This window comes from Anguilla anguilla, chromosome 11 (assembly GCF_013347855.1).
Source record: "Anguilla anguilla isolate fAngAng1 chromosome 11, fAngAng1.pri, whole genome shotgun sequence".
Classification (NCBI taxonomy): domain Eukaryota; kingdom Metazoa; phylum Chordata; class Actinopteri; order Anguilliformes; family Anguillidae; genus Anguilla; species Anguilla anguilla.
The window spans coordinates 34,749,441-34,770,937 of record NC_049211.1 but is presented as its reverse complement, the minus strand read 5'-3'; the positions used below and the strand labels follow the sequence as shown (position 1 = coordinate 34,770,937).

The 21,497-nt window shown below is 45.1% G+C and overlaps 1 protein-coding gene across 1 annotated transcript; it reads left to right on the top strand.

Moving 5' to 3' along the window:
* The first annotated feature begins 1,459 nt into the window (after nucleotides 1-1,459).
* On the top strand, nucleotides 1,460-20,604 carry LOC118208402 (carboxy-terminal domain RNA polymerase II polypeptide A small phosphatase 2-like). The gene is made up of 7 exons (XM_035383041.1): nucleotides 1,460-2,209; nucleotides 11,436-11,584; nucleotides 15,725-15,826; nucleotides 16,092-16,148; nucleotides 17,969-18,061; nucleotides 18,893-19,078; nucleotides 19,685-20,604. Exons 1-7 carry the CDS (start codon nucleotides 2,149-2,151, stop codon nucleotides 19,808-19,810), a joined length of 774 nt encoding a protein of 257 aa, XP_035238932.1. The 5' UTR covers nucleotides 1,460-2,148; the 3' UTR covers nucleotides 19,811-20,604.
* Nucleotides 20,605-21,497: the final 893 nt, after the last annotated feature.

Sequence of the window (21,497 nt, the reverse complement as noted above, 5' to 3'; positions counted from 1 at the left end):
GAATGCCTTTAAGTGTCTGTGAGTATGCTCTCTGGAAAATGTTCCCATAACATTTTCCTGAATGGTATGACTTCTTAATTTTAGTTAATGTTGTGTGTTTGATGTGCTGTATGTGTTCATATTCACTTTAAACGGTGAAATTTGCATTATTGTATTGATCATCATCACCATCATGCTTTCCTCCATGTATTACAAATAGAAAATTACAAATCAAAAATATTCCAAATACAATATCCCCCTATAAGCTAAAACTTCACCAATATGCTGGAAGGCTACTAACAAAAACAACAATGTTGGGCAATAAATGATATTTACCAGAAACATATCAAATGTGCGTATCAATTGACCCTGCCCCAAAGCGCCTCCACTCCACACCACTGCGTGAGCACCACATGCACCCACAAAAACGTTCTGGCCCAAATATAGTGGCTTCCGTCTCCTTGGGTTAAATTACAGGGAAAACAACTGATTTTTATTTTTTTGCACACTGTGCGGCAATCACAATGAGCACAGAAGAAAATGGAATAATCACAGAGATTATTTACAGAGTCGTATAAAAGATCATTAAGTCCAATTAATGTATTATTCTGTAAACTCATTCCGTTACCCAAATTAAAAAATAAAACAATTTCTGGATATTTGTACATTTTTTGAGCAAATAGTATTACATATAGTTCTGCGTGTTCCTCCTACTGTTGAACAAACTATGAAAATTGCTAGTTAGCCAACTATATTACATTGATTTAATTAATTTCAGTGTTGCTTTTTGCATAAAATAACAGTAATATGACGCAATAGTATAGGTCAGGACCTGGCATACAAAGGATATATATATATATATATATATATATATATATATATATATATTAAAATAGTTACATTATGGTAGGTTATTTTCAAAATAGTTTTCGTTTACATTTAGGCTACTATTTAAAAATAGTTTCATTCCATCTAATCTGACTCATGTCTCAGGAACAATTTAGGTTAGATCCAATTAGACTGCACTGATTTAAAAAAACAAAACAAAAAAAACATGTATTTTAATTGACCCTGTAGGGTTTTGCGACATGCATTTCTGGAACTGACACGCAGAAATCCTCTTGCATAGGCGAATAAAAATACCTAATTTATTCCTTTGTCCTCTTTGCCGCAGACACAAAATGGTGATCAGTATGTAGCCTATGTCAATACACAATGCTGGCATTACGTCATGGGTTTTAGGTTTCACAATGTAGCGGGGTGTTCCTCATACAGTAGGCTATGCGCGTACAGTCGTTTATCAAAATTGAAGTCAACATAAACAAGGTAGGGTACGGTGATCTAAACAAAAACATGGGGGGCGCGTTCACTAAATACGTCACAATATTTATACGTACGTATTGTTCCTGCATAGCGACATTTTAAAAACAACGAATTAACTGAAATTACAAAATTACTTGAAAAAACAGCGACCACGCACTTCCACCACCTCCGCCTCGCAACAAAGCCAGCGCTGGAATGTGTTGCGCGCTGAGCGAGTTGCATAGGGAAGAATGCCTCCGTCAACTCCCACTTCCCGGAGATCCAATCCGAGGCGACGAGCTGTTTCAAGGCACCCTTTACAGTCACCGATGGGGCAAAACAAATCGTCGAACATGCCAAACACAAAATTATTTTATCAAAATTGTAGTCCGATCACACTCAGTCCACTGGACGACTGCTAAATTATCAGTCAGTTTTTCGTTTCCACTTTCGGAAATGTCCACTCGATGGGGTTGTTTATCTGTAGTAAGGGGAACTTGAAACCGCCCCTGCCCCATTTCCTTGGTTGTTTTGCTCCTTTCGCCTGGATTCTCCATGTTGGAGCAGCAGGGAGGTTTTAAACGGGACTGAAGGGGAGTGTGCACAATACTGCTAGCTAGCATGCTAAGCAATACTGATAGTAAGGGAAAACTGAGACGGGTAGCTAAGGGAGTAGCTACCCAGAGAAAACCCAAACACACCGCCCCTCCCATGTGAACAAGCAACTACAGAGAAGCGCAGGGAAATGATAAAACACTGTTGGTGAAACAAACTGAACACGGATATCAACGACAGTTCACGTGAAATTCGTTGGGAAGCTTACGCGTTTTTGGGGAAAACGGGTTTGATTTTTTTGACGTTTGTTAGATGGAAAGTTCTGTCATCACCCAAGTGCGGAAAGAAGACGTTAAACTCTCGTCAAAAACAGGTAAACATCGCTAGGGTCCTGATTAATTTCGACCGGGCGGGTGTGTGAATCTAATTTTGACAGAAGTAAGTTATCGTTGGTTAAGATATGCATTTGAAACTGTATGATATCTATTAAGTCACATTGATACTCTTTATTCGGTGGTTGTAACTCCAGTATTGTGCCTTCGGTGCATTAAAAGTTTACTTGTTTATTTTAATGGCATCATTGCAATACATATGGCTTGCTTTCGGAACAGACTCACACAACAGGAAAGGCGTTGAATTAACGCTATTTTAAGATGACTAGCTAGCAAAGTATTAATGCCATATTGGTGTTTAGAACCTATGGTGCATGTTATGTCAATGTGCATCCTTTGGTGCACGCCGTGAAGCTGTTCGATGTGTTTTCTGTTAAAATCGGGTACTGAACAAATTGCAGTGTAGCTGTGCAAGCTACCTGTCCAGCTAACGTCAGTGTAGTGTAGTTCAGCTACGGAGCTAATCTTTAAAATATGAATAGCCAATTATTAATATACAACATGCAAGTGTCAGCTACAGTTCCAATACTAGGGGCTGCCGAGTGTGGTATTTCTTTTTTATGCTAATGTTCATCTAGAATAGTTGCCGAAATGGGTTTAGCTAGTTAGCTAACGATTTAAATCGTGTGCCGTGAGGCTGTTGTTTTTCTGCTCGACAGTGATTGGCTGCTCTAGACGCCCAGATGGGTCATTGTTGTTGTTTATCAGAATTGACTGTACTCGATGCTTTTGCTAGCGGTCAAGTGCCCCTGGTGTGCATAACATGACGAAAACGAACATTTTGTCGACTATTTGGATATGTTGTGCTTTATTTGCCCAATGCTAAGAATGTGCGAACCATGTCCACAGATCGACTGGCTCCAGAATTTGCTTGCATTTCCTCACTTACCTTAAATCTCACGGGCTGCTTTAAAGACGCACATTATGTTCTCTTTCGCTTGCAAGAGCTTAAGTCCACGTTTGTAAACAAGATATTCAGTCTAACTCAATGATCTGTCTGTTAAACTTGTCGTCTTATGTCGACCTGCTATTGCTTAAGGACATTTATGAATTTGCTAGGTTACAACCACGGCTCGTGAGTTAAACGGTTTTAACATGAGGTGAAGTAAGACTGTCCCTTTTGTTTTTGAATTGTAACAACCTAAAAACAGCAGCATTTGATGTGCGGTCCAGCGGGCTGCCATTTGGTAAATGCCCTGAAATCAAAAAAAAAATGTTTGTTTTATTTTATTTTATTATTTTTTAAAAAGGTAAAAATACAAACATACAATGGTATGGAAATGAAAGTTTGTGATGTGGCCGTTGATTCTACTTTAAATATCTTTCATACGTTTCTTGTTTTTAACTTTTCTGCTCGAAGCGTAACCGTGGATATGCCAGGTGTCTACAGTTGAAATCAGAAACACACCCCTTTACCCGCGCACACCCACCATCTGCCGCGTTTGTGGCGTGAGCCAAAACAGCGCATAATTGTGTGCAGCGGTGTAGTTCTGTAGCATTTGGCGCTCTTGTTCGAATGAGGAGCAGAGCGAAGTGTTTTCTGGAAGGTTCTATGACTCCATTGGTTTGGAAGTACTCAGTGTGACTTGAGGGGCTTCATTCGCTCACAGTATAGAAAGAATATTCCAATTTATGATTTAGAAATTTAGAAATTAATTTATCTGCCAAAGGGCCGTTTGTGAGTTGTACACTGGGTTTGCGCAATCTTTTTACATGTTACGTTTTGTAATAGATTTCATTGTGCAATGTTTTGTAAGTTAATTCCAGAGGTCTGGAAGAAACAATCAAGAAACAAGATCAAGGAAGAATTCGGCGCATATAAGTGAAATTATTTCTTGACTATTCTCTATTTATACAATTAATGTAAATTCTGCATGGTCTGGGCTATAGCAATATATGCTGTTCTGTCTGTGCGCCGTGACCTGAATACAAATTGCACAAGAGTCTGCGATTCAAAATGTTGCACGTTTTGTGACATTGACTGACTCGGTACAAGAAGTAGAGTCATCGGGTGCATTTTATTCAAATGAATTATCAGAGTTGCACTGAATTATTGTTATCACAAGAGACTACTCACCATTATGTTTGTTTCAAAAGCGTACACTGCCCTCGCGGTTTTTCGCGAGAATTGCACCTTGCGGAGGCGCAGTTAATTTTTGAGGACTTGCACAAAGAACGCACTGAACGGCCGCAGGCACGCGATCCCGTAATATACAAGTGTTCCCAGCCTAATTGTACGTTTGAATATAATTTCCCTGACCACAATCTTTACGAACCTATTATTTGTCCTGTAGGGTAGCTAATACAAAAAAGCATGTTGTTGCCGTTTCCAAAAACTCCCGAAGATAATTTCGGCTCTGGAAATGTTAGGAGTTCCTACTTTGACTGTATGCGGCCACAGTACAGACGTGGAGGAACGCTTGCAGACTGACAGGAGAAAAGCGTGTTCCCTTGCGTTTGCCCTGAAATATTCATGCAGTGCTAAAGCCCATTCCGGGCAAAGTACTGAATTTTGACCATGCCCACGTGATTCGTTTACCTAGCAGCCTGCGTCACAAGCGTCTTTACATTCTCTAAGCATTTACAGCTGTAATTGAACAAAAGAACGGTAACTTCCCAAAAGAATCGGAGCAGAAAAAACATTTTTCTCGCATTACATGTTGCTGTAGTGAGTACCATTGGGAGATAAGGAAGGCCTAATGCAGGGGTCCTCAATCTGATCCAGAATGGGCCGGTGTAGGTGCAGGCTTTGGTTTCAACCAAGCAGTTACACACCTGATTCTACTAATCAAGGTCCTTAGCAAAGACTCCAGTGGTTAATTAATAGAATCAGGTGTGTAGCTGCTCGGTTGAAACCAAAGCCTGCACCTACACCGGCCCATTCTGGATCAGATTGAGGACCCCTGGCCTTGTGCGTCTAAAATACACGAAAGTGGTGTCTGGAGTCGCGGTTGTCAGCTTGCTTGCGTGTTGTCAGTGCTTTGACAGCGTGTTGTTAACGTGTGAAAAAATCAACACATTAACAACACATTATCAACGCGTTGAGAACCAGCACACAACACATTGACAACGCGTGATTCCAGACGTCAGTTTAACGAGTTTTTGACCCTTTTGGTCACATGTCCATTTTGAACATTGTGAATGTCATGATTTCCTATTGGCTACTGAGTTTTGGGGTTAAACTATGTCAGCCCAGCGGTGGCCTACCAGTAGTGAACAAGTGAAGGAATCTCTTTTTATTCTTATTTATTTGTCCTTCTTTTTTCTTTTGGTTAATTCAAAATTATGGGAAATAATGACTCGCGAGCAGTCTGTAGGCTATCAGGTGTAGTATTAAAGATACTATCACGTTATGATAATTTCCTTGTTTGAGCTTATAGTTGTATCCTACATAAAAGGGGTCATAAAAGGTTCAGACAGAAAGAGAAAAACAATGACAGTGAAAAAGAAAATATTTTCACTCCTACAAAACCAATCTTTGTTTAAAAAAAGAAGAGAGGATTGAGCATCAGCTGGTTTTTGGGCAGGCAGAGAGGACATCAGTGCACACGTGCAGAGTGAGCTCGGTCTTGTTTCTGACTGGTTCAATTTAGGTTTTATAATTTCCCACTGTAACAATTGCCCCCAGTCTCGCCCGGCTATAAAAACTCACCATGCATCAGTACACTGTTCTGTGTTCAAGTGAGAAGCACAGTATTTGACACGGGATAGGAGGAGGTGCATCCATTTTTTGCTGGGAAGGGTGGACTCTAAAGAGTTAGGAACTGGTTATTATGGCAATTTCCAATTGAAGTCAGAAAAATGTGATATAATTTGGTAATAAAAAATGTTGTTTAAAAATGTTTTAATATGGGGAAAAACTCGTTTCAGCTGGTCAGGCTTTCATCAGTGAAACGTGCGTTTTCATTTCCACTGATTGCATTTACACCTTTTAATGCAGGTGCATGTAATATAAAACAACACAGGTGCAGGTAATCCAAGAAACCGAAACACCACCAATAAATCCCACTTTAAAAAACCACAGCACATACATCACATTGACAAATGACAAAGTACACACAATACATTACAATTCAGCATCTACAATTGTAAACGCCTAGACTGAACACATCAGGTTTTTTTCTACCATTCATAATTCAGTCTAGATACATTAACAGACAGGTCAACATCATTCACGTTATTAGGGTGCATGGTGTTTCATTTATAAATCCCTCTTACCTCTAGCTTTAATAATTTGACTTCGACATGGTGCCACTTTATCAATAGCTAGCTTGTACATTCGAGATCACTCATGTATGGCTCTGCTCAAAAAATGTCTGGAGAATCCATATTCTTCACAATGATGTCCCTGGTGGCTTTTTTTAAATTAGTGAGACTAATTCCTTAAAGGAGAATTCTGTTTGGTGGTTAGACACAGTTTCAGATTGCGCATGGATTTATGACTGAATAGCAGGACATGAAGAGTGGTCATAGTGCATGGTGATCTCCACAACTCCCCCTAGAGTGGTGGATCCCCTCTCCTCATGCCAGATCCAGGGATTTGATGTGTCCCACCTTAAGTACATCTTATACACCTAATCAAGCCCTCTTCCACAATAACATGCTTTCTTGTAATAACTGTGTTTGAGGGTGAATAATGTTGTATGTCTTATGCTTATTCAGTTAGAGGCATCAATTTTAGATTTGTTCATATGAATTTCACATCATATGAGTTTTAGTCAATGGCAGTTTTCTTCTTTTTTTATTTTTATTTGGTTAATTTAACCTGCAAATACATTTGACGTATGGACACGCCCCCACGATTCACAACAACAACTGTTGCCAGCGCGTATTTGGCTGTAAATTCGCCCAGGATGGGAGGCGAGGCGTCGTAGCAAAGATACGGGCCTGCTGTTACAATTGGCCTGTCTAGGACGTATATTCTATCGAATCTTTGTATATAGCTGTTTTTTTTACTGTGACGAATCGTGTATACACGGCTCCCTATAGTAAAGATAACGGTCTGTGGCCGGAATGAGAAACGCTACTCTGTATGTGTGCAGTTCGACAAAAAAAGAAACATTGCCACACGTAGAATTAAAACTTCTTATTTAAAAAGACATGTTGCAATAACAGCGCGTCTTTGAAATGATTCATGTGTGCTATCCCCCAGCCCTTCTCGCGCTCTTTATCTTGACGGGCAGCGTGGGCGTTTGCAATCTCCTAATTGTACCGAGGAAATTGAGCATACAAATGCACAGGTAGCCTTTGGATATAAACGCCGTGATTACCAGTGGTGTGTGCGAGACAAGCAGTCGGCGTTACGACATTCGCTCTATTCCAGTCCAGTCCCCCAAAGGGTGTGCAGCGTCATCATTTACTAATATTTGAAATGACTGAAAGCACAGTAGAGCGTGCGCATTAAAATCCTGTTTATATAACCATGGCAACAAGCATCACAATACATAGGTATACGGTTTTAATATTTTCCAATTGTTCTGCAGGGCAATCGCACGATTTGATCAAAGCAAGTTTCAGGGTTTCAATGATAATCTCCTCGCTCTGGCAAGTCACGGGAGCCAGATTGTAACCAGTCCATCTAGGATCGTGTAGCGCCATTGCGTGCAACATGCGGATTCTTTCTTTTTTTTTGGAATGCGACCTAGTTGTGCAGTCACGTCAAGTATGTGTATCCAGCGCTCGCTCGAGTGGGCGGGTTACTGACAGCCATGCAGACTCTCCCACTCCTTCCTCAAAATACTGGAGGAAACCGCCCCCGTGTACGCTCAGCGGTACTGCACAGTTTTCTGAGGCACGAACATAATTAATACTTAAACATCCGTTATTAAACAGAATTCTAACGCTCATACATTGAGCGTAAACGCTCGATTGGGAAGTCCTTCCTTTCTAAAAGCGTCAAAATGTCGGACGAAGCAGAGGAAGAGAGAGAGAGAGTGTGTGTATGTGTTTGTGTTCGCGCGCGTCTGCGTGACATTGCTTTCAGCACATTAATGCATCCCAATTAGTTGACGTGCTGTAAATATTTTTTCTAGTAGGCACACATCTATTTTCATGAGCAAATGCTCCCAAAAATAGGAGCACTGTAGAGCTTTGGCCTTGGAATAGCAGTACTGTTATAGGTATTCGGTATGTACGTAATTTTGCGCACGTGTGCGCACGCACGTGCATGTGTGCTTTGCTACACGCGTCAGCCTATGCCCCTGCTGTGCAGTTTCAGAATTGCATCATCAAAATTTTGTTTATGAAAAAACGTCCTCTGAATCGGAAATATTCTATCATAGACAGCGGAGTTATTGGTCATGTTTTGGAGCTAGTGAGAAGTGTTCTGTCCGATATAAGCAAACATTCCCGATGACAAGGGTGGTTACATCGTTCATCTGTAATTGTAAAGAAAAATCGTTTAATTAAATAGCTTGAATTCAAGTAACAGTGTATGATTTATTAGTTAAAAATGCAATAACTGAACAGATACAATACTGAATAGATCTAGAGCACATGCAGACTGCACGTGAACTTAGCACTTCCTCACATATTTAAAACATCCAGTATTTGTGTGACTAGTTAATGTTAATTATGCAGTGCACATATTGCCGATCGACTGTGTTGTAATTTAGTGTGCATTTATTCTGCATCTTCACAGTAGGACTACCTTTGTGATGCAGCAGGTGCTTGGACACAATGGGTTTGGTGGGGTGCCCATGCGTTTCTGGTGCAGGCTGGATCAGGAAAACGAATCTGTTTATTCATCATGTATGTCCTATTTGTTTATACATTTCTCTTACTTTTTCAGACATGCGTTCCTTTGAATGAACTAGAAGATTCCGTTGTGCTATTTGGGTGTATTGTTTTTTGTCATTACTATGTCCTCACCTGGTTAAATTAATAAAACTAAAGTCACTGTCACTCTTTTGAGGTTTTTCTCCCCACTGGGTGTTTTTTTAACCACATGTACATGCTATTTGGGGGTTTAGGTCTGGTGTGTGCTCTTTTTGCTCTGTCTCTTGCCTTGCTACTCTGTAAAGTGTCTTTGACAGTTCTCTCGAAAAAGTGCTATACGAATAAAATTGAATTGAATTCGATTCTTGCACTGGGCCAATCCACACAGTGGAACAGTACTTTAATTGTTTCATTGCCTCCCAGTAGCCAAGCTATTCAATTTTTTCAAAGTTAGCACTTTGAACTCTGGTCTCTGGAGAAAGAGAGAGCAAAGGAGAGCAAGGACTGCAGGTAATAGAAGGGGGAGAGAGGGAAAGCAAGATGTAGAGCGAGCGACTGATAAAGTAAAGACAGAGAGAGAATAAGAATGATTAGGGATGGGACTCAGACCTTCAGAAATCGTGCGTTACTGCTGTACCCGCCAGCCGCGCGCTGACAGCAGCTGTCACGGAAACGGTGGGGAGTTGGAGTCTGCCTCAGAGTTAGACCCCACAGACTTTCTCAGCGTTGAAGTGCGCGGAGGTCACAGACACTGCGCTGTTATTTGACACCAGCTTTTATAAGAGAGAATGTCGCGTAGTTGTAATTCCTTCTGTGCAATACAAGTAATTCCATTGTCAGAAATTGGCAAAGTGTGCGTCAGCCGAGGTCATGCGAAGCGATGGCTCGCTAAACCGGAGCTCCGCGTGAGCGCAGTAGTAAGAATGCCCAGCGCTTGCGTTCTTGGGGCTTGTGTTGGCTACTCGTACTGTGAGTGCAGCGGCTGTTAACAGTTTGCGGTTAGCGGAGTTAGCAAAAAGTAACTGAGCTCGGCTGCTGGAAACGAGAGCGCGAGTAGAAAGCTGGCGGGAGTGTTTTTTTCTCGCGGAGCTTAACGGGAGTAGGCATTTTTTCCTGCTGCTCGAAGGCGTTACGTAACGTGTACCAGCCTCGGCTGGGTGGCGACTTCATTAAAAACCGATTACACGCGCCCCCAGTGACACCGCTCCGGCGAACAGCCTTTTGGATTCTGCTTTTAAACATCTGTGTGCTTCAGTTGTGGCTGAGGAGAGTACGGTTAGATCTCGTGTCCTGCTCCTTTCCGGTGCCCCACCTATATGAAAAACGCTTGCGCACAATAATGTTAGACGGGTGAGGTCTTCATTAGTGTACATGCAAAAACATGTTCACTATATATAAATTACTTTTATAACCTATAACTAAGTGTACATTCTAACTGTTGCTCCCAACCCCGATTTATGCTCTCATCTTCTCATTTGTCATCACAAGCCACCCTGGATAATTGCTTCTGCCAAATGGCAGTATGTAATGTTAAAAGGGTACAATGGGGAATGTTTTCTAAGAACTTCGGGACAGATTGAATTACAGTGCAGTTCAGTATTGAGGTAGGCCATATTGTGTGCAGGGCTGTTCAGGTGAGTGGAGAGCCATTCTTGCTCAGACTCCGGAAATAAACCCTGGTCTCTCTCACCACAACGTGACGTCACCACTATGCAAAAAGCGGCAGGCCTCTAGGCCAGATGAAGTGCCCTGCTACTTACTACTACTTCGTAGACGCGTCCCCCTGCCTGGTTAAGTTTCTGACACCAGTTCATGTGTAGGCTTCCAGTTTCAAAAACTAATAAAAAATAAAATAAATTATTTCTAAGTTGTTTGCTGCTCGTTAATGACAGCAGAAGTTATTAGTCGTTTATTTCATCATTTTAACAACAGGGGAAGAAAGCACCACCAATCACCCACTTCACAGATGAATGGCATGCAGTTGGTTTGAAAAATTCCAGAGGATGACCCAAAAAAAAAAAAACCTTGTAATGGACATTTTACAGTCTGGTCCTTCAGTTAGTGTATGGTATGTTGGTTTTCAAACCTGTTCCTGGAGATCGACTGTCCTGCAGGTGTTCACTGTAGCCCTAACAAAGCACACCTCATTCAACAGCTAGAGATCCCGTTGCTGCTAATTAGCCAATTCAGGTGTGCCAAATTTCAGTTGAAATGAGAAGCTACAGGACAGTAAATCTCCAGGGTTGGGAACTGCTGATATAGACGAATCACTTATGTCCAGTCCTATTTCTAAAAATAAATAAATGCATGAAAGAAAATGAAACCGTGAATGACAGCGAGCGGCAGATCTTTCGGAGCAGGATCGTACGCGGCCCATGCGCCGAGCGCAGGCGCGCCGCGGTCCTTCTGGATGTTTCCGTGCGTTTGAGCCCCATGCACACGCGCTCCGCTGGGCTCATGCTCCTGCGTTCTCGCTTTCCCCTCGCGCAGCTCCGAAGAAGTCCTCCCCCAAGAAGCCCGGCAGCCCCAAACTCTTCAAAGCCCTCTTCTGCTGCCTGCGAGCACAGGATGTCCTGCGGCCACCGTCCGCCACCCAGGATGCCTCGCTGCGCCCCGAGGACGGTGGGCCGGTTGCTAAGGTAACAGACATTTCCGTGAATCGTCTTTGTGTTTGTTTGTTTGTTTGTTGTTGCTATTAGTGATGTCAGTCGACCGACTCTCATATGCGGGCCAATCAGCAGTGGCCTCTAGGCTCTGCTGGACACAGTCCCTTGAAATGGAATGTTATTGAAAAGTGAGCGAAAGCAGTTCTGGTTAAAAACTGGAGAAAGCAGAAGTAGCATTTAGGGGGTGTTAAATATTGGATACTGAGAGATTCCCCTCACTAGTGAAAGTCACAATTCCTCAATTGTCTGCACATTGAGAGCAGGAAGAGCCTGGAAGAAGTGGACAGTTCCATCACGGCTTTCATGCAAAGTGAGCGGTCTCGGGCACATCTTTATTCAAATCATAATTGTGTATAAAAACGCCATCATGCAGCAGCACCTGCAGTCCTGGTAATGAATAGTACAATCCACTGCCTCTGGAAATGAATGGAAAAGCGCTTATTTATTTATTTATTTATCTTTACTCAAAGTTGGTAGAAATGATTTAAGGCAGAAATAAATGGTGCACATGTGATGAATCCTGGGTCTGAGGCGGCACACTTACAGCTGTGGAGTCGGTGGGAGAGAGGAGACCGGGTCTCGCTTCTCTGGCGGTCGCTTTAAAACCGCCCACGGTCGTGTTATAGCAGAGCGCTCGATCGTGCTAACGGCCGATGCATTAAACATAATCGCATCGCACTTAAACTTTTAGCCGTTTAGCAGAAGCTCTTACAGAGAGCGACTTAGACAACTTAGGTTGTTTTATGCACAATCCATTTATACTGCTGGATAACTGCTGAAGAAATTCAGGTTAGGTACCGCGCTCAAGAGCACAACAGCAGCAGCTCACCTGAATGGATGACGGTTGAACCGTCTACCATTGTGTTCAAGTGCAGGCTTGTAATGGAACTGTAGACAGAGTCGTGGGAGAGCAGTCCTAAATTCGATTGGCTCCCTTCGTAGTCGCAGGCTTCTCGTTTACGGTGTAGGCGGTGCGCGGTTCACAGGTAAGGCCCTCCGAGGCAGCCGCCCACAGTGCTGAGCCTGGTGAACACAGCGCTGAGCCTGGTGAACACAGCGCTGAGCCTGGTGAACACAGCGCTGAGCCTGGTGAACACAGCGCTGAGCCTGGTGGACACAGCGCTGAGCCTGGTGAACACAGCGCTGAGCCTGATGAACACAGCGCTGAGCCTGGTGAACACAGCGCTGAGCCTGATGAACACAGCGCTGAGCCTGGTGGACACAGCGCTGAGCCTGGTGAACACAGCGCTGAGCCTGGTGGACACAGCGCTGAGCCTGATGAACACGGCGCTGAGCCTGATGAACACAGCGCTGAGCCTGGTGAACGCAGCGCTGAGCCTGATGAACACAGCGCTGAGCCTGATGAACACGGCGCTGAGTCTGGTGAACACGGCGCTGAGCCTGGTGAACACGGCGCTGAGCCTGATGAACACGGCGCTGAGCCTGATGAACACGGCGCTGAGTCTGGTGAACACGGCGCTGAGCCTGATGAACACAGCGCTGAGTCCGGTGAACACAGCGCTGAGGCACTGAGGGTTTGAACGTGTGTGGGCAGGCCTGACTGTAGGCTGGGAGGTTTAAAATATAAGTGGCTCTCTTTTCTAATGTTTTTTGCGATGAGCAAGCGAGTCCATAAAGATCAATGCAAGCCCAAAGAGAAGCATGTAGTTGATTACATGCAGGGTCTGTGCTAGGGATGGGTGATATGCTCAAATGTTTCTGCAGTCGACAGTACAGATTATAATATTTTGTCCATAAGTAGTCAATGCGCAGAGTAGTCTTGGTAATGCTAGCTCATTTTAAAATTGTTACTCTAAATATATTGAAGTCCTTTGCTTGAGTAATTAACATGAACTTGTTTTTTCATAATCAGGAAACATTGGACCGTGCACTTTCAAAGGTGAGGGTATATGCATGCTAACATTGATGAATTCTATTCATTTATAGCAATGCATTTATGCTACTCATAGATACTCTGAAGCAGCCTCATTTTTCAGGACTCTGATCATGCCTCACAAACCAATGCTAATGATTTGCCTAGCCGCAAGCAACCTCATGCAACAAAACAGCGAAATTGCTGGGAACGCACAGTGCGGTTTTACTGGAGCTCAGCTTCAGCGTAGCGAGCCGGAGCGTGTCTCCATTGGTTGAAATATCGGCACAGCTAACCGTGGCTGACGATATAAGATCATCGCATTGCCCACTGACTGAGGCAGAGAGGCTCTGTGGTTGATGTGAGAGAGTGAGCAAAGTGTTAGCATCGAGTGAACCGCTAACATTGAGCAAACCCCCTAACATTGAGTAAATCCCCTAGCATTGAGTAAACCCCCTAGCACTGAGCAAACCCCCTAGCATTGAGTAAACCCCCTAGCATTGAGCAAACCCCCTAGCATTGAGTAAACCCCCTAGCATTGAGTAAACCCCCTAGCATTGAGTAAATCCCCTAGCACTGAGCAAATCCCCTAGCATTGAGTAAACCCCTTAGCATTGAGCAAACCCCCTAGCATTGAGTAAACCCCCTAGCATTGAGTAAACCTCCTAGCATTGAGTAAACCCCCTAGCACTGAGCAAACTCCCTAGCATTGAGCAAACCCCCTAGCATTGAGTAAACCCCCTAGCATTGAGTAAACCTCCTAGCATTGAGTAAACCCCCTAGCACTGAGCAAACTCCCTAGCATTGAGTAAACCGATAGCATTGAGTAAAACCGCTAACATCGAGCAAACTGCTAAATGTGAGCGAACCACGACAGCGTGCAAACCGCTTACCTCAAGCAGAACACTGACCTTGTGCAAAGCACTGACGTCAGGAAAACTCCACGGGTGAAAATCTGCTGTGGAATTTCTTTGGTTGTGGGCTTCGCTCTTCCGTCGCTTGCCCTTGCCAGTTTGGGTTTGGCTGCTGGGCCACGGCAGTGGAAGTCCTAAAATCCTCTGCTTCTGTCATTAACTGATCGTTCTGGTGATTGACAGGTGGCGACCAGCCAATTCTGGCTCGTTGAATGTGAGCACCAGCCACCGCAGTGAGAGAGGCACAGTGCTTTAACCCGTTAGCCTGTTAGCAAGGCACTTGACCGCAGCCCGAAACCTTGAACCTGCGCGAGATGGCGGAACTGTGGGGCGAATAACACCTTTCCGGGTCGTCCGCAGAAAGATTCTGCCTGCGTCTGTGGAGGCCTGCTGTAAAACAGCCTCATCCACACAGAGTCAAAGCGGCGATCTAGGAAAACACCCTTTCATCCGCCCTCATAATGGGAGGGGCTACCGTGTGCTGTCAGTCACTGACTCGTGCGAATCAGACGGTGCGCATTTACTCTCTGTAGTGAGTAAACTCAGCTGTCCCTGGCAGAACACTGCGGTTCCAGCCCCGTGAGTCAGTCACTCGTGATCGTCCTGTTTGCCTCAGGGGATCCTGAAGCCTCACTCTTACACCGCTGTTTTGTGAAAAATAGGATCACGTGATTAAAAAAGGGGAAATGTAATTGGCTGTCTGTGCTGTAGATTTGCCTCCAATAGCAGGCAGGTGTTATTTCAGTATGCAGTATGATTTCACCCTTTTACTTTTAATGTGACTTGTTTTTTTAAAATGTCTTCGCAGTGACTGTTTTCAGCATGACAGCGCTGATGATGGGAAGATAATCCGACACGCCGGTGCATCTCTTTTTTTGATTGGTCGATTGTTCGCGGCGGTGTGTAGCGGGCGGCCGTGCCGTCGGCGTGGCGGGCGTGACGCCCCGGGAGCGCGCTGTATCCCACGATCCTCCTGGGTGCGCGTGTGTTTGTGTTTGCATTAAACACACTTCCCCAGAGCTGTTAAACACACGTCCCCCGAGGGCTGTCTGCAGAGTATTGTGGTCTTCTTTTAGGGCAGCTGGTGTAGAAACTAAGCACATGGTCTCTTTAGCCAGTCAGTGACTGAAATAAAGAAACTAAGCACTGAAACACCCCTGTACAGCAATACACACCTACGACTGGCACCAGGAAATGATGGTGGTTCCCCATTGTGGTTTGTTCTGGTGGTGCTGCACTTTGTGTCGTTTTTGTGAGGGAGGTGGGTTGGAGGGGTGCTGAGTTGGGGCAGTGGGGTGACCCCCAGGTCTTTGTGTGCCTGCTCAGGCCCTGGGACCCCGCCTGCTGCCCGAACTGACCGAGCAAGACCAGGGGAAGATCTGTGTGGTCATCGACTTGGACGAGACCCTGGTGCACAGCTCTTTCAAGGTATTGTTTTGTCCTTCTTTCTCTCTCTCTCTCTCTCTCTCTCCCCCCTCCCCTCTGACCCCATCTACCTCCCTCTCTCCCTCTCCCTCTCTCTCCCTCTGACCATGATTTCTCTCCCTCTCTCTCCCTCTCTCTCTCTGTCTCTCCCTCTGACCCCCATCTCTCTCTCTCTCTCTCTCTCCCTCCCTCTTACTCTCTCTCTTTCTCTCTTTCTTGGTCAATGGAAGTGTGATTAAAGGTCATTGTACTGTGTTCTGTCTTACAGCCAATCAGCAATGCTGATTTTATTGTGCCTGTGGAGATTGAAGGAACCACACATCAGGTAATGAGGGAAGTGTGCCTGCATATATATTGTGTTATTATTGAGGTGAAGGCCATTACATAACATAACATAATGACAAGAACGGGCCGTTCAGCCCAACAATGCTCATCATTTTCCTGACTAAATGTTTTTTTTTTCTTTCTGCTATTGATTAGGAACCGATTTAATAGTTAGGAAATATGGTTGGTTTGAAATGAGTTTTGGGATGGATTAATGTTATTTGAGCTCCTTTGTCCAAACGCTTGAATCTTTCACAGTGCCGAACTGTGAACAAACGAGAAAGTCAACTTACTCCACCTGCTGGCCAGATATATGAAATGCAGCAGTGTTTCATAACTGGCAGTTGACTGTTTTTTTTTGTGTGTGCGTGAGCCTTGTGCTTGGGGTTTAGACATAGCAGAGCTGCATTTTAACCAGTAAAAACATCAAATATGCACATTACCAAAATGTAGGGAATTACCATTTGTGACTCTAAACCTGTAGCGAGATCTTCAGTGTGACAGAGTCAGTGTCCAAATGACATTTATGATTTTTAATATGTTACTTTTGTTATTCTGCATTTTAATACCAATGAGCGTGAGACACACCACTGTAGAATACAGTACCAGTCTCTCCCATTTTTACCTTCCTCAGTAGAACGGATTAGGTTGCTCCCACCCACCCCCCAGACTTGAGAATGAACAAAGAAAAGCTCCTAAATTTTAATTGTATTTTCTGTGTGTTTGTATATGCATTTTCTAAGTAAAATTCTTCACATGAGTGCATTCACAGTGAAGTGAGAAAAACAGCGAGTGTGTTTTTTTTTTTGGATGTTATGTAAGAACATTATTCTGAGGGCGTGGCTGACTCTGAAGTGCTGGAGAGAGCGTGCCTCTCCCACCATCTCTGTGTAGCCTGGTTTGGTAGTAATGTTTTTACTGGTCTTTCAGGCTGCTTTGCAGTGGCTGGCAGCAAATCACAGCAAGCAGCTCAGGGAAGTGATCCACCAATCCCCACGCAGATTATTCAGCACGTGTGGGGCAGTGTGGCGCACTCCTATTGGTCCACCTGGGTTTCCCGCTCTCTGCCCCCTTTGACCCAGGACCCTCCCTCTCTTGGTCTTCGCCTGGTTCAAGTAATCCAGGATAGGCTGTTTCCCAGCACGGCCTATTCTTGATTACTTGTTTCAGGAAGTGGCCACCAGCATCTGGAATGGGCGGAGAGATGATGGATGGATGACTGAAAGGGGAAGAAAATGAAAGAAAAAAGTATTTCTGGATTTTGAGGGGGGCTTACATCTTTGCCCAGAATAGATCCCTCGTTCTCGATATGTTGGGTTGCGCGTCTCTGTTTTTCATTTTTAGTTTATATTTTTTTGGCATTGGGCCCTGTGTTGTCACTTTTTTCCTGTGCATTTGAAATGTTCATGAAGCCACAAGATACAAATGTTAACAAAACAAGTTTTATTTTCAAATTTGTAAACATGATGATCATTTTTGTTTGATGTAAAGTATGGCATTTTTAACACAGGAGCTGGAGGCCTGTGTGTCTGTCCTGTGTGGATATTCACTGCTGATTGGTTAAATGTAAAATGCCATGTTAGTTATGCAATAAACATGGTGTCCATATGACGAATAGATAATCCTCTACTGGTGGACGAAATAAGAAATTTGTTACTATAATGATTTTTTTTTTAATTTTAACCGAATAAAATGGGCTTGATATCACTGTATTCGTTTTCGGTGTTTGTTTATCTATAGTATGGCTGTTGATAACGACAGGGTGTTTAAATGAGAGACGTGTTGCTCAGAGCTCGCTGACCCCACCGCCTGGCGTTTCAGGTGTACGTGCTGAAGAGGCCGCACGTGGACGTCTTCCTCCAGCGCATGGGCGAGCTCTTCGAGTGCGTCCTCTTCACCGCCAGCCTCGCCAAGGTAACGGGGCGGCGGCGGCGACGCGCGCTCATCAAGGGCGACGCGCTCAGCTTGTTTCAGCCAGTCGGCTTCCCCCGTGAGATAAAGATGAGATTTCACTTCCAGCCTCCCGTCGGACATGTTTGCCAAATTGTCAGAGGAGTGTAAACTGCTGTTCGTTTTAAGAGAACGGACCTTTTAGAAATGTGAGGAGGGGCGCAGAAATGCCAAAAGACTTAATTTAGCTTTTTAAAGCTATGAAACGGTCCTCTGTCTCAGTATTATGTAGATATTTAGTCAAATCTGATGTATATGAAATATATAATGTAAATATTTATATTTATTTCTCCTTTGTTTGGGCTGCCTCTCATTAGTCTTACACCCCATCCCTTGTAGAGATCCCTGCTCCCCACTTTGCGACCTCATCCTGAGGGTGGGAGAATTCCCCCAAGTGACAGATAGTATACTCTGCATGCTTGAAGCATAATTATATAAACTTTCATTTATATTCAAAGTATTCTGAAGGATAAAAGTGTGTATTTCAGATATACTTCAGCATACACTGTTTTACATCGGCCATTTTCTCTCTTTTGAAGAGTGCTGTAAATTAAGCGGGTCACGTACTTTCTCACAAACCAACACTCGGTATCCTCTGCACTTATTGGCCAATCGTATCACAGCTTTATGCCCCCTTGAATGTCATTAACACACACACACACACACACACACATTCTCCTTTCTCTTTAATAGCCCGTAGCCAGTACCCAGTCTCCCTGGCTAAAGATCCCTTCTGGTCCTGACTGTAAATTGAGTAGCCCCTCTTCCTCCTCCTCCTGTTCCCCCCCGCCCCAGTATGCAGACCCGGTGACGGACCAGCTGGACCAGCGCGGGGTGTTTCGCACGCGGCTGTTCCGCGAGTCCTGCGTCTTCCACCAGGGCTGCTACGTCAAGGACCTGAGCCGGCTAGGCCGCCAGCTGAGCAAGACGCTCATCCTGGACAACTCGCCCGCCTCCTACATCTTCCACCCGGAGAACGCCGTGAGTCTCCTACCCTAACCCTAACCCAGAGAACGCTCTGAGACTCCCTACCCTAACCCTAACCCAGAGAACCCCCCTGAGACTCCCTACCCTAACCCTAACCCAGAGAACGCTCTGAGACTCCCTACCCTAACCCTAACCCAGAGAACCCCCCTGAGACTCCCTACCCTAACCCTAACCCAGAGAACACTCTGAGACTCCCTACCCTAACCCTAACCCAGAGAACGCTCTGAGACTCCCTACCCTAACCCTAACCCAGAGAACGCTCTGAGACTCCCTACCCTAACCCTAACCCAGAGAACGCTCTGAGACTCCCTACCCTAACCCTAACCCAGAGAACGCTCTGAGACTCCCTACCCTAACCCTAACCCAGAGAACGCTCTGAGACTCCCTACCCCAGAGAACGCTCTGAGACTCCCTACTCTAACCCTAGCCCAGAGAACCCCCCTGAGACTCCGTACCCTAACCCTAACCCAACACCCAGAGAACACCCTGAATCTGCCCGTCCTAACCCTAACCCAACACCCAGAGAACGCCCTGAGACTCTGATTGGTTGGTGGTTTGAGAATGCCGATTGGTTGATTGTGGTTTGTGTGCTCTCTTCAGGTGCCCGTGGTGTCCTGGTTCGATGACCTCAAAGATGCCGAGCTGCTCAACCTCCTCCCCGTGTTCGAGGAGCTGAGCCGGGCGGAAGATGTCTACTCCAGACTCGGGCAGATGAGAGCCCCCTGACCCCGGTTTCTGCCCCACCCTCAGCAGGCGCTTTTCTTCTCACCCCGCAAAGCCAGTCTTTGTGTGGAGCCGGACACGAGCGTGTTGGGTTTGGTTTGTGGGGCTGTTTCAGCAGGGTCGGCCCAGAACGGGTCACTGGCAGACGGCATGGTCAGGGTGAGTTTGAGGAGGGCAAAGACGGTCAGTTTGGCGAACATGGTTAGGCAGAGTTGGCCTGTTATTACCCTAGACTGGTCAGGGTTGGCCTGTTATTACCCTAGACTGGTCAGGGTTGGCCTGTTATTACCCTAGACTGGTCAGGGTTGGCCTGTTATTACCCTAGACTGGTCAGGGTTGGCCTGTTATTACCCTAGACTGGTCAGGGTTGGCCTGTTATTACCCTAGACTGGTCAGGGTTGGCCTGTTATTACCCTAGACTGGTCAGGGTTGGCCTGTTATTACCCTAGACTGGTCAGGGTTGGCCTGTTATTACCCTAGACTGGTCAGGGTTGGCCTGTTATTACCCTAGACTGGTCAGGGTTAGGCTGTTATTACCCTAGACTGGTCAGGGCTAGCCTGCTATTACCCTAGACTGGTCAGGGTTGGCCTGTTATTACCCTAGACTGGTCAGGGTTGGCCTGTTATTACCCTAGACTGGTCAGGGTTGGCCTGTTATTACCCTAGACTGGTCAGGGTTGGCCTGCTATTACCCTAGACTGGTCAGGGTTAGCCTGTTACTACCCTAGACTGGTCAGGGCTAGCCTGCTATTACCCTAGACTGGTCAGGGTTAGCCTGTTACTACCCTAGACTGGTCAGGGTTAGCCTGTTACTACCCTAGACTGGTCCGGGTTAGCCCATCACTCTACACACAGGTGTCAGTGGTGCATGCCTCAGGATGTGTGTGAGCAGGCAGCCGCCACTAAACCCAGCCCCCTTCCCTCAAACGCGCCACCACAACAAGGGTCATAACCAGGCTGCTCCGGGACAGACCAACGTGCACCGGTATCCACTGAGAAACCTGGAACCGGAACTACAGGACTAGAGCGTTTGGTCACCTGAGCACTGGGAGTCCTGAGCGTCGGGTGACCTGAGAACTGGGAGACCTGAGAACTGGGAGACCTGAGCACTGGGAGTCCTGAGCACTGGGAGTCCTGAGCACTGGGAGGGACAGGAAAGGAAACGCAACTGTGACACAAAAACTGTGACTTGAAAAACCTGTTTTTCTTTGTTTTTCGGTTGTGAGGGGTTTTACTCCTCGTTACTTCTACAGATAAGATGGCCTTAAGACGCAACTAGGAGATGGAACAACTCAAAATCAAAGGGGGACTATTTTGCTTTTTTATTTATTTATTTTTTTAACCCAGTTGGAAGCGAGCAGGACCTGAGGGGGACCAAGGGCGTGTTCTCAGGGTTGCTATGCCTTACTATGACTTACTGTGCTGATTTTAAACATTTTGTTTACTTTATTATTTTTACTTATGTATTTATTTGTTTTACACAGTGGGTACTTTCAACTTTTCAACAAAAATGCATTTTTAGTGTAAAATGTTTTGCATACCCGGTTGAACGGAAGCCGCCTGTTGCTTGTTTGATGTTACGTGCTTTGCAGGCTCTTGCCACTTCCTTCAGTCCAAATGACACTTAATGCAGGTGTTAACCAGCGTGTCGCTCTTAGCCAAATTTCGTTTCAAAGCTTTGTAAGGTCTT